The sequence below is a fragment of the Arachis hypogaea genome, chromosome 2, assembly GCF_003086295.3.
Source record: "Arachis hypogaea cultivar Tifrunner chromosome 2, arahy.Tifrunner.gnm2.J5K5, whole genome shotgun sequence".
NCBI lineage: Eukaryota > Viridiplantae > Streptophyta > Magnoliopsida > Fabales > Fabaceae > Arachis > Arachis hypogaea.
The window spans coordinates 17,548,644-17,562,670 of record NC_092037.1 but is presented as its reverse complement, the minus strand read 5'-3'; the positions used below and the strand labels follow the sequence as shown (position 1 = coordinate 17,562,670).

The 14,027-nt window shown below is 34.4% G+C and overlaps 1 protein-coding gene, 1 long non-coding RNA gene and 2 pseudogenes across 2 annotated transcripts; 3 read left to right on the top strand and 1 right to left on the bottom strand.

Moving 5' to 3' along the window:
* The first annotated feature begins 436 nt into the window (after positions 1 to 436).
* On the top strand, positions 437 to 1,741 carry LOC112722601 (delta(3,5)-Delta(2,4)-dienoyl-CoA isomerase, peroxisomal-like). The gene has a single exon (XM_072215910.1). The coding sequence runs from the start codon at positions 986 to 988 to the stop codon at positions 1,541 to 1,543; it is 558 nt and encodes a 185-aa protein (XP_072072011.1). The 5' UTR covers positions 437 to 985; the 3' UTR covers positions 1,544 to 1,741.
* A 1,453-nt stretch (positions 1,742 to 3,194) lies between these two features.
* LOC112740430 (nucleobase-ascorbate transporter 2-like) lies at positions 3,195 to 8,361 on the top strand (annotated as a pseudogene).
* A 389-nt stretch (positions 8,362 to 8,750) lies between these two features.
* Positions 8,751 to 11,106, bottom strand: LOC112722593 (O-fucosyltransferase 8-like; annotated as a pseudogene).
* Positions 11,107 to 12,362: 1,256 nt separating this feature from the next.
* On the top strand, positions 12,363 to 13,914 carry LOC112740424 (uncharacterized). The gene is made up of 2 exons (XR_003171150.3): positions 12,363 to 12,920; positions 13,401 to 13,914. It is a non-coding gene; the product is annotated as an uncharacterized lncRNA (long non-coding RNA).
* Positions 13,915 to 14,027: the final 113 nt, after the last annotated feature.

The following is a 14,027-nucleotide window of genomic DNA, read 5'->3' as shown; positions in this document are numbered from 1 at the left end:
TAGAATGTTCTTATTTGGTCTCAAACTCTCAATGAATGCATTCGCTTGTTATGAACAGATAATACCCTCTTGCAAGTTGCAAAGCCTATATGAAGAAAGGTGTTGCGATATTTAGCCACAGAATCTGCGCGTGCTTGCACGCGTTACAGATCACAGAAAATTGTGGACCAGCTATTTTACTTGTGGGAAAGAATAAGTAAATAAATAAATAAAAGAGTAAACTACTATTTGTACTCACGAAAGTTGAAAATGCTGACATATCTACCCATAGAAAAAGAAAATTACCATTTGTACCCATGAAATATGAATTTCGCATAACAAAATTATCCAAACACTAAAAAATTACTTAAAATCCCAAAATTACCCCTATCTCCACCACCACACCACCTCCTTCACCCAATCACCTTTCTAATCCTAACCCTCTTCACCCAGCCACCACCCCTCTTTTTCTTTTCAATCTCAAATCCCACCACCACATTCTTCACCCAACCACCACCCTCTTCACCCAACCACCACCCCTCTTCCCCACCACTGCTCCAATGGCTCCTTGCCACACTCTCCTCTCTTTCATCCTCACAGTCACAACAACACTTATTGCCACTTCACCGGAGAAGTAGAGCACCTCGACAGAAAGAGTTTCAACGACCACGACCTCGGCCCTGTTCCTCCCAACTAGAAAGGAAAATTAGGGAAATCAATGGTGGAGGAGAAATACAAAACCCTAGAGGTAGTAGAGAAGAACCCCAAATCAGGGGTGTTCCACCTTTACTTGAATCGTCCGAGACAACACAACGCTCTGACGCATGATATCTTCACTGAGTTCCCCAAAGCCCTGTATGCCCTGGACCACAACCATGACGTCAACGTCATCGTGTTATCCGGCGCCGGTGATCACTTTTGCTCCGGCATCGACATTTCCTAGTTGAAATCTATCACGCAGTCCTACCACGATGCCGGGGAGAGTCTCCGTCGGCAGATCCTGGCGATGCAAGATTCCATCACGGCGTTGGAGCGGTGTCGGAAGCCAGTGATTGCTGGTATCCATGGCGCTTGCATCGGTGGTGCAATTGACATCGTGACAGCCTGTGACTTAAGGTATTGCACGGAGGACACGTTCTTTTCGGTGAAGGAAGTTGATTTGGCTCTGGCTGCTGATCTCGGCACTCTTCAGAGACTACCATTAATTGTTGGCTACGGTAATGCTATGGAGTTGGCCTTGACAGCTCGCCGGTTTTCCCGTTCTGAGGCTAAGCAGTTGGGCCTCATTTCTCGCGCTTTCCCTTCCAAAGATGACCTCGATCAAGCTGGCAGCTGCGTCGCTGGAAGGGACTTCCCCGCCGCCTTGTGCAACCGAAAGATTATTGGGGCTCGCTACTTCTCTGCCTGCTACGAGGCCACCAACGGCAAGATGAATGACACCCTTGAGTACCGTTCTCCCAGGGACTCCGATGGCCATAACACCCACATCGCTTCCATCGAGATTGAGAGAGAGAGAGATGAGGGGAGAGGAGATGATAGTGGTAGTGGTGGAGAGAGGGGGTAGTTTAGGAATTTTATTTAATTTTTTAGGGTTTGGATAATTTTTCTTGTAAAAATTATTTTTCATGGGTACAAATGGTAATTTTCTTTTTTTATGGGTAGATATGTCAGCATTTTCAACTTTCGTTGGTACAAATGGTAGTTTACTCTAAATAAAAAGAGTATAAAGTATAATATAATATATGTATGTTCATTTAAGAAATGGAGTGAGGGTCTTTGTGAACTGTGATTTAATATCAGTTGTGTTTGAGAATTGGTTTTTTCAATTATTTTTTTCTTTTTCTGGGGAGATGGATGTGGTTGCTTCTCATTCGTATAGCGTTCTTGGCTTCTCTTTCTCCACGAGTTTCTCTTTGCGCAAGCACTGCTATTTAGCTGGTACTTCAACTTTCTTTCCTTGTTCTGTTATGAGAGAGTGAGGTATTAAAGATTTCTGAAAATCTTATTTGATTGCTGTTTTTCTTGGATTCATTTCATTCATTCAACTTTTCTTATTTCTTATGTTTTTAATATTAGTCCAACAAGTCATCAACCTCTTGGTAGCTTAACTTCATTCTTAAATGGCACTTATAAATTGGTAGAAGAGTTCACTTCACAACAAATTTTTGGGAAGAATAATTTCGCATGGCTTTCAGCGACATAATGAGCAAAATTTTCATCTTATTTGTTCTTCAATACATAACTTTATGAAATTTGGGGTAGTGATATGTTGATAATGTTCCCTGATATTGTGCGGACTAAGTTCTGAGGATAATACTATGATGCAGCTTGTTAAAATGTGGTAGAGGTTCAAGTTCAACCTTCACCCTTTGCGTTCAAAATGGTTGTCTCTCCATTTACCAATTCAAAGATTATAAGATCGAAAGGAGACACCGAGGGAATTCAAACAAGTAGGAAAACTGAAGACAAGAGATCTAAATCATTCAAGGTTGAGAAAACAGAGTCATCTCATCATGAAGAGATAATGGATCTACTCAAAAGGATACAGATTTCAATATCAAAGGGTAAATCACAATACAAGGATAAGCCCTCAGCCGAATATGATCAAGATATTCTTGGTGAACCAAAGAAGCAAGTGAAAGGTATTGCCTTGGTTATAATGGCAGATCTTCATATATTTTAAGAAAATACCTAAGTTTATCATATTGTACTTTTGCATATATACTGAGATTATCTATATTTTTCGATCTCTGATTTTTTGGTTTGCAAATATTTAAGTTCTTGAGAATTTAAAAATATATTTAATTTTTGACTTCTTTAAAATCTGTACATATGAATCTAATTTGTTCAATTTTAAAAACTCTCTTACGTGTGCATCCGTATCAATCAGGTCAGTACAACGGGAGTCACATATGATTTTTTCGTTAAATCTAACAGGCCCAAGTAAACATAAAGGATTATTATGTTTAGATTTTGAAAAAGTCAAGAATTTAAATATATTTTCAAATTCTCGATCACTTAAAAATCTGCAAATCAAAAAATCAATGATCTATTTGTCTTTTTCTCAGATATTTATTTGTATTTTTAACTTCCTTTAACATGCTTAGCGTTTTAATAATTTAAGTGCACAGCATTACATATATTTAAATAATAAGAATATGACAAGCTTCAAGGCCTTATTATCACAAAGCATAACTCCAGATTTTGTGGATTGTTTTCGTCGACCACAAAACATTATTAGATAACACAAAGCATAACTCCATATTTTTGTTTTCTATACTGAAATAAAACATACTTTGTTTACCAAAAAAAAATAGCTCACTCTTCACTGTTGTCTTTATCACTAGATCAATGGTAAAGAAGAATAAATCAATTCGGTGTAAGATACCAAGACGTACGTGCGTGCGTATAAAAGACCAGTAATTTAGTCTTTTTTTTATTAATTATTAATTATTAACTACTAATATAAAAATCAAAAGTAAAGTGATGTATTGAAGGGTTGAAGACAGTGCAATTTCTCTTGTTACTCAGTTGCTGTGTTCTCAGTTCTCACTAACTACTCTCTGTGTCTCTTCAAGACTTCAACTGCGCATTCTCTCTCTTTTCTCTGTCTCATCTCTCTCTCTCTCTCTAGTCTCTTTTCTTTCTGCTATTCAACTTCATAGTTCATACATTGACTCTACTACACCACTGCATTCTCTTCCACTCCCTCAGTTCTCTCACATTTTCATCTAGTTCTCTCTCTCTCTCAAGCTGTTCTTCTTTTTATCCATCATTAGCAACAAGGTTTTTGAGGAAGAGAAGAGTTACAAGCTGTGTCAGAGATCATGGAAGCTTCTAAGCCAGAAGAGATAAACCACCCACCAATGGACCAGCTTCAAGGCTTGGAGTACTGTATAGACTCAAACCCATCTTGGGGTATGCAAAGCTTTCACCTTTCCTCAACTACATTTTCAGTTTCAGTTTCTGTGACCATTTTGGTTTTCCGTGACAGTCATATCTTTGCTTCTAAACTGTTAACAGTGGAGTCAATAGCTCTTGGTTTCCAGCATTATATTCTGGCCTTAGGAACTGCTGTCATGATTCCTTCCTTTCTTGTGCCTCTGATGGGAGGAAGTGATGTAAGCCATTCCATGCTTCCAACTCCTTTTTCTTTCTCCATCTTCAAAAACTTCATTTTTTGTATTTCTTCTGAGAACTTCTTGTGTGCTTGGGCACATTTTTTCCCTGCTTCAGTTGCACTTACAACTACTCTTTCTCATTTTTAATGTTAAAAAAGTGTATATTAGTTAAAAAAACCGAATGAATAGTTATAAATACTTTTAAAATATGCATTAAATATGCTTTACAGGCTTTTCTTATTCTGAATTTCTGATGATATTATTTGATATCAGGAAATCCCTAGGAAGTAAAATTTTTTCTTTCTTTTTTGTCCAGCTTTTGATTGTATTGAAATTATATATTTGGATTTTGTCATCATTTGCTAAATCACAATTGACTGATTGAGCTGGTTGGGCCCCACAGAAGAGAAAATATTTTATACAGACTGAAAATGAAATTACCTTGGCTTATTTTTCGTCTGCATTGGTCTAAATGGGGGAATTGATGTTTCATACAACGGTTCAGGATGATAAAGTTAGGGTGGTTCAGACACTGCTTTTTGTTGAAGGGATTAATACATTGCTACAGACACTCTTTGGAACCCGGTTACCAACAGTGGTAGGAGGATCTTATGCATACATGGTCCCCATTATATCTATAATCCATGATTCATCACTTATGAAGATACAGGACCCTCATTTGGTTTGTACATGTCTCTACTCTTTGGTCATAATGTTTTTCCCTTAAGTTCATTTATAAGTTGATGGTCCTATTTATTATGTTGAAATTATATCTTAGTTCCTTTAAAATGTGAGTTTAAGCATTCAAATTTGAAATTTGCCCTGAATTTGTCATGTCTATGCTCCATGTCTGCAAAAATTAACGCTCTTTCATTGATTTCCAGAGATTTCTTAACACAATGAGAGCAGTCCAAGGTGCAATGATAGTAGCATCAAGTATACAAATTATTTTGGGTTTTAGCCAATTATGGGCCATTTGTTCTAGGTAGGTAAAAATTCTTCTATTTGAAATGCATAGATATTCTTGCATTTGAAGAATGAAGCTTTGATATCGTTACTGTATTATCCTTCCCCTTTTCTTTCAGGTTTTTCAGTCCACTTGGAATGGCTCCAGTGATTGCATTAGTTGGTTTTGGATTATTTGACCGGGGTTTCCCTGTGGTATATATATATATATATATATATAACAATAACTCATGTGTCAATAGTACTTGTTATCTGACTATACAAGAAATTTAAGACTCTCTCTTTCTGTCTAACATTGTTTGTTGTTTTGAATCTTCTTTAAGGTTGGACATTGTGTTGAGATTGGAATTCCCATGTTAGTTCTGTTTCTAGCCTTCTCTCAGGTACTACTCAAATTCAACTTCATTATGTCAATGTAGAGTACTTTCTATACATTCGAATTCGGCAAAGTATAATAATTGTGTTACAATATTTTCATTATGCAATACTTGAAAAGCTTCCATACCAGACAAATACCAATACTAGAGAGGTTTGCACTACTTATATCAACCACCATCATTTGGGCATATGCACATCTCTTAACAGCAAGTGGAGCATACAAACACCGCCCGGAACTAATTCAACATAATTGCAGAACAGACAGAGCCAATCTTATTTCTTCTGCTCCATGGTTAGTGCATAAAACATCTCTCCCACATTTGAATAGTTGCAATGAGAAGCTTGATGAGCAATTGCCATTAACTCTTGAACATTGTTTCTTGCAGGATAAAGATCCCATACCCTCTTGAGTGAGGTGCTCCTACATTCAATGTTGGTCATGCTTTTGCAATGACAGCTGCAGTTTTAGTCTCCTTAATTGAGGTATTGTATTTAAAGATGACAGTTCATACCGAAATTCTATTCTAACAATTTATATTAATACTTCAATTCGTGTTCCTCATTTGTAGTTAAAGTTTGTGATTTATGTTCTACTAAAGCTTTATGGTGTCTTGGAATTTCTAATATCATGTTCATATTCTGTATCAATACTTGAGCTTCATAGTTGACTAACTAAATTAGGAAAAACCTTTCACAGTCAACTGGGGCATACAAAGGTGCATCAAGACTGGCAAGTGCAACACCACCTCCTTCACATGTTCTAAGCCGTGGTATTGGCTGGCAGGGAATTGGAATACTGCTAAATGGACTTTTGGAACAGCAACTGGTTCATCAGTTTCTGTGTAAGTACAATTCTTCATGTTCCTAGTTTCCAGTTTCACTATTATAGGACACAAATTTGATTCTCCTAGGATCATGACAGAGAGAATGTGGGACTCCTTGGAAGCACTCGCGTTGGAAGTCGAAGGGTCATTCAAATTTCAGCTGGCTTTATGATATTCTTCTCAATGTTAGGTGAGTAGTAAACTGTGGGGCAACATTAGTCTTAACTAAATTTACTTTGACAGTTTATTTCATGATTTTTACTTACAAAGCACAATATACCTCTTCAGGAAAATTTGGAGCTTTCTTTGCATCAATACCCTTACCTATTTTTGCAGCTGCACACTGCATTCTATTTGGTCTTGTAGGTGAGTATAAGCTATAACCGTTTAATTCATTTCACCTTCGATTTCATTGGAGCCTATCTATGCTTCATTCATCTATCTTTTGATGACAATTGCTCTTTGTATGTTTCAGCTTCTGTGGGACTATCATTTCTGGAGTTCACTAACATGAACTCATTGAGGAACCTCTTTATTACTGGTGTTGCCCTTTTCTTAGGACTTTCCATTCCTGAGTATTTCAGAGAATACACTGCCAAGGCCCTTCATGGACCTACTCATACAAAGGCTAGATGGGTGAGTCTGTTTCTCCATCCATATTATTATATTAGCCATTAGGATTCAATTATTTGAAAGTGTATAAATTATATTAAAAATTTTCCAGAGACTTGAAACTTTGAAAGTTGTCTTCTCAAAACATTAACTAAGTGCTATCATGGTGATATATTGACATGAACTAAATATTGTCATGAAGATTTCTGTTCTAGCTATGCATCTTCTGCTTCTATTTGTGATGGCTTGTCCTTGACACAACCTAAAAGCATGTCATTCTTTATGAGAAATGTTACTAATTCTCATTCCTTTTGTTTTTTTTTTTTCTCAGTTTAATGATTTCCTTAATACTATATTCTTCTCTTCACCAAGTGTTGCATTGATTATTGCTGCATTCTTGGACAACACACTTGATTACAAGGATAGTGGAAAGGATAGAGGAATGCCTTGGTGGGCCAAGTTTAGATCATTCAAAGGAGATACCAGGAACGAAGAATTCTACACCCTTCCTTTCAACCTCAACCGGTTTTTCCCTCCATCTTAAGAAGAAAGTTCTATCTTACAGGAAGATGTAAAAGGAAAAGCATCATTCCCAGAGGGATGTATATGTTTTGGTGTGACAATTGTGTACTACTGAAAATTTTTGTGAGTAAATTATTGTCAGTTTATCTTAGACCTCTTTCTCACCTATTTTGGAAAGAGTTGTTAAAGCAAGTCAAGAAGATTGAAATGATAAACTACTAGTTCGAATTAAGTTTTAAATTAGCAAACATTAAAAGATTAACTTGGATAAAATTCTGAAAAATTCTGTATTAGCACTCTACACTCATTAAAGCTAAAAAAATAAAAAATAAAATCCAATAAGCCATCCTATATCAGTCTTAAAATTATTTCATTTTAACTTTTTTTTTAATTTATAATTTAAGCAAGTCAGCTTCTTGCTTGACTTTGATCTATTGGAATTTACTGTCAAAAACTTTTAACAAAAAGAAACTTTAAAAGCTTTAAATTTTCAGTCCTTGACTGGTAAAAACACTTCCTTGAACCAAGTAAAGTTCTTGTAAGAAGGTACTATTAATATGGGTTGAAAAAAAGGTATTCATTTTGTTATAGTTTCAAGTATAAATGAATGTGAATTAGCTTTGATGAAATACATCTAATTATCTACTATTTTGCAGTTATTCCTATGCTTATAAAGAACCTTGGATTCTGTATGTGCAGCATGAGGTGTGTTTGACTTGTAACTTGAATCTTTGGAAGTTGAAGCTAAGAAAGAAAGAAAAGATGGCAGTGGTAATGTATGGTTTCAGTGCCAATCAAGAACTGCTAATATGTTCTGTCTCTGTTGAGAAGCAGCTGTAGCTTTACCCTATCTGTGTCTGTCTTCTTCTGCATATCATGTCATTTTTTGTATTTATGTGATAAATCACAGTGGATAGGGATGCCATATTGATAATCATATAATAATGGATTTTCATCCACCTAAGTTGCCTCATCTGGTTGGACTATCGTTGGTATAAATGAATGTTTATATAAAATTGATTTTATAAAATTGATTTTGTAAAATTGAGTTGGTATTAACGTAGTTTATATTTAGTAATTTTTATTTAAAATAATTTATAATAAATTAAATATTATTTGAATTATATTATTTAAAATCATTTTTAGATAAAAAATTATAAAAAAGAACATAAATTTAAATAACTATTTTATGTAATCTTATAATTTTAGTTTAAATATTTAAATAAATTTTAATATATTTTTTTAATACTCTTTAGTACTCTAGTAGAATTAATAAATTTTAATATTTTTTAATCACTCGTGATGACTTTTAACACATGACAATGGTACTAAACTATTATTAATCTAATTAAGATTGATTCAGGTGAAAGAATATGTGAAGGGGAAACACAAATTTACCGTGGAGTTTACACATACACTCTTGGTACCTAGGATGTCTATAAATGCTTTTACCATAACCCTTTATTCCAAAATTCTGAGCTTCCTGGATCATCTTCTTTATTCTATCTTTAAAATTATTCCATCCTATGGTCCCGTTCTCACATAAAATTGACGATAACCTCTTCTTGTTTGGCCGCAATATAGGAGCGTGGCCGCTGCCATTGTAGGTTCTTAGTCCAGACACCAATGATGAAAGTTGGTTACCAGAGTCGGTCATAGCAAACACATCAGCACTTGCACATGTAATGAAATCCAATGCAGCCAGCTGCATTACATAATCAAATATATATTCTTAGGCATTATAATTCAAAATTTAATTGTCAACCACTTCCAAATAAACAATTCACCTCATAGATTGTGTTTGTGCTAATATATGAATTTACCTGAGAAAAAAAATTTCTAAAAGGTGCTAGTTCAGTAGGTGTGAGCAGATTCTCTTTTGTGATCACATTGGGATAAAGTCTAGTGAATGGATCCATTCTTGATGTTCCTCCATAAATTTGTGAACTAGCCAAATAAATGTATGTACTACGTTTGAAACCAAGACCTGCTAGAACAAGACCTGCTTCTTCTGGAATTTTCTCAAATCCGCCGCGGAAATAAAGCTACAAACATCATAATAATACATGTCACAGGAATGCTAAACTAACTTCGAAGGATTTTTATCAAACAGAAATATTTTGTGTATTCATTTTGCCACGTATACGAGACCAAATAAATATGTACAAATAACTTAATTCATTAAGAACCAACATAATATTCAAAGAAAAGCATATGATACATCATGCATACGTCGAATTCTTCAAGCGCTGAAGGAGCAGAGGAAAATGGCTTTCTCTGTAAGCTTGAAGTTCTTTTCTCTCATTTTTGCCACCTCCAAATTCACAAAGTGAATAAGCTACCATATCTATTTCAAATCTCAAGTGCAAAGCAAGGTATTTGGTTGAGCCTCTGGCATATTCATGGCTCTCCTTCTCAATGAGCTTCCACAGCAACTGAGTGTCTAGCATACTTGGTGGAGTACTATATTGTCTGATCCTTTTAATTAATAGTGACCCAGCTTGCTGAATTTTTGGTGCAAATTTCAAAGCATAGAAATTGCATTTGCATCTTAACCTCTGCAGTTGTTTCAAACATATATAAAGTTATAAATTTATAATAATTTTTAGCATCTAAACGATAAATAAGGTTGCTTTATGACCTAAATATCAAAAGGTAGTGGATCAAAACCAAGTCTGTTTCCATATCCTAGGAAGTGAACAAATCCATTTTTCAACAGAATAGGAAGGACAATTTTGATATAGTCAGCAGAAGTAGCCTCTTGGAAAATCTGCATCTGTAATCTGAAATGCAAATATTTAGAATCATAAAAGTTGCAATTAGTCTTCTCTAAGTGCAATGAGATTATTAGCTAAGATAATAGACCTGGCTACCAACAGCATTTAAATCTTGTGATTTCATATGAGGTGGAAGTTCCTTCACTATTCTGATATCATCCTTCAGAATATTCATAAAATAGTCCTCCTGATATATGTCACCAAACTGGCTGCATTTATTTATCCCATTTTTTCAATTAAACAAATTTGGTTTGATGAAAATATATATAAAACAAACTTTTCAGCTATTATTCTGGTAAACAAATTTTACCTTGGATCCTTTCATACATTACTATAGAGAAACTTTGGCATGACTAGAGTCGCATTAAGGAGTGATGCCACAGCAACAGCATTGCAAATCTGTAATCACTATAGCAGTCTTGTTACTTACATCATTGTTATAACATTTTAACCATAGGCTTGATTTTATTATTATCTAAAATGACACAACATTATCTAGGTGCCAATACTTACAGCAACTCGTTGTTGATTAAGGCCACCATTTGCACTTATTGATATGTAGCCATTACTTTTTACAATGTTCCCTGCCACAGATTGTAAACTAAGTCAAGTCTTATGTGATGTTAAGAGATTAAACTATATTAAATATTCATCCTAATTACCTGGATTATATTTAACATTTTTATCTGCACATGGTTTTCATAAAGATGCCTGCTGATATGGTTTAGCCCATGAATTGGATGGCTCTTGCTTGAACTCTTTCTATTAGTAAATTAAAGTCAGTAACATGATATACTAATGAATTATTGATTTTGACAAATTATCTCACAAGAAATACCAATAAGAAAGTTTTATACAAACCTCAGTAAGAGCACTGCCAGCCATGTTTAGAAGCCGATCATACATTTGAATTGGCGATCGCTTCATGTCGATGTTAGAATCTTTAACCTTATTCCATCAAATTAAATGTGTAGCAATTACAAACAAGTATCAATGCAAAATATCATATTATTTATTTTAGTTGCACTAGTTAACCTTAAATTACTTTGCTCTATTTGAAAATTCAAGGAGGGTGTTGAGAAGCATGCATGGATGATTTGCTTATACCTGAAGAAATGCACTTGAATTATTTGATGATGCAGTGGCTTGAGTTTCAGTATTTTATAATTATCTATACTTCATTAATTTTCGTTGATGTCCTGGTTCATTTCAGGGTTGCAAAGCTTTCCTTACTAAACTTGGAAGGATGCCTTGTAACAGCTGCATGCTTGGATTCTCTTGCAGGATTAATTGCTTGATATACTTTTATGCTTATTATGTTGCTAATCTAGAAAATTGGTCGCTTTATTATATTCCCTAGAAACAATACAACTATACAACTACTAAACCTATAAACCAGCCAACATATTTAAGGATATCCTGTAGTGGTGCTATTGTGAGAATGGTTGAATTCTTGTCTTCTCTCTCTCGATAACTCTGCATCACCCTCCAAAATGATACTTTTACACTCCACATTCCAAGCAAATAATAAACCCTCTTGTTCATGGTTCTTCATTTTATATGTAGGTTTGATTTGTTCTTGTACATAATAAACACAAGAAATAACCAGTACCAAACCTGCTTTGAATTTTAATATCTGATTTTAACACGTTTTCTTTATCTGAGGTAAAAAATGTATTAAGAAAATAGGATAAAGAATAAATAAATTAAAAAAGAAAAAGGAAAGAGAGACGATTAGTTTAAATTTCTGTAATAGAAATGGGGCCAAATAGCCTTGAGTAGCTCAATTAGAAGTATTACTATAGTAGCCCAATTAGTTGTAGTATACTTTGGAAGTCTACAAAACTATTTTTCTTAAAGAAAAAATGAAAAAGAAAGAAGAAATAAGCTGCTTTGAGAGGGACAAATGTGTTTGAACAAATTTTCATGATAGGGTTAGAATACAGATACTATAATTTAATCAGTTTTTACAACACCAACATAATGTTATCTTTTTATCAAAGTGACCCCAAATAATACATATTTACAATATTTACTTGCTAGGCATTGAAAACTTGGTAAAAATTATTTGGGTATAAGAACCTCTATCTATAATACAAAGGCATTTTGTATGATAACTAGCAAAAAGTGGTTTATACTTTATACCAAGAATAAGCTATTCAAGATGACCGTAGAATAAAAAACAATTTTTTTTCTTCTTTTTTAATTTATTTATAGGAACTAACAAGTAACAATTACTCCTTGCACATGACATAAATTGGGGGGATTGGGAATATGACATTAGTAAAGAAAATCAATGAGTAAGGTACAAGTCTCATTAGGGAAGTGAAATCTTCTATCCCATTTTCGGATTTTCCTGTCTCCTTAGTTCCATCAATGAAAATCTAACACCTGTAAAATTATGAGACCTCCCTTTTTCTTCTATTCCAAGATTCTCAAACCCAACATCTTCAAAATCATTCACACAGAAAAATGGGATAGAAGATTTGAGTTCCCAACTACAAGCACCTTGTTCATCAAAATTGCACTAAACAAGTTTCACTTTTTTAAATATATAGATTTGTTCACCACCAAAAATCTAGTACTTACAAGGCTATACTGAAAAGATAACTACCACCCTAAACTCAAAAACTGGAGGAAAAAATAGAATGTGTAACCACCTAATCACAATCTCTTAAAAGAATTCTATCAACCCCTTTCACTGTGCTGTGCTGGATCTAAGGCTATCAATGATCCAAAAGGTTAGTTAATATGATCTTGATATCTTGAGCAGAAACTGTTGTAATTATCATTATTGTTATTGTTGTTGTTATTATTATTATCATCATAAATGCTTTTTATAGAAAAACTCTGGTTACTAATGCTTTTTATATAAAAACTCTATCCCTATAGCACTTTGAATATTTGTATATTTACCAAATATTGCTCTGATATCTCTTAACAGTTGTGGGCTTTATCAAATCATAGTGTTGAGACTCTATTTAAGTTGATTTTTAAGACTGCTTATAGTAGTGCTTGAGTTTATTCATCTAGAGTGGGCAATAACTTTAAATACTGTAACTTGGATGTTGCAGAATATTTAATAATTTTAAATGCCTTACTGATTGTAGATGTAATTTTCATTATCCCACCCCCCTTCTCTTTCTTCCCTCCTCTCTTTTTTCTCCCGCTTTTTCCTTTAATTCTCTGTACATTGATCAATTGCATGGTTTTGATGGTAGTTTTGCTTCAAAAATCTCTGGATGCACCAGATCCTCAAGTTGTTGAAGATGCATGGAACACGCTTGTTCAGATGTGTGCACTGGAAAAGACTCCAAGGGGCCGTTATGAACCTACATTTTATGGACAATTGATAGCTAGTTGTCCTTTGTCGTTTGATGCTTCTGTTCTAGTTCTGAAATTTGAGAATGCTGGTATGATACGTGAGGCCATGTTGCTGGGTATAATGATAGATACACAGCCTATACCCATTCTTCATCCAGGTGGTTGTTGGGGCTACAATTGGTTCCATTATGTCTCTTATGTGGTATTGGCTATGGAATGCTTTTATTCAGGATGCATATCAATCCTCTTTGTTTGTTAGGATCATTGGTTTATCGAGTTCTACAGGAATTTGCATTTGTTTTGTTGTATTTGTGATCCGTCATTGGCTTAAAGATGACTAAAACCGCACTAAACCTGTTGTAGCATTGCACTAAATTTTGTTGGTTAATGAAATATCATTTTGTATATCAAGATTGAAGTATTTGTTATATACCAGCAGAAGCAATGAGGGTAATACTTAGTTGTTTATCAAGATTAAACCTCTTCAGATAGGACAATACTAGTTAGAAGCAATGAGGATTAAT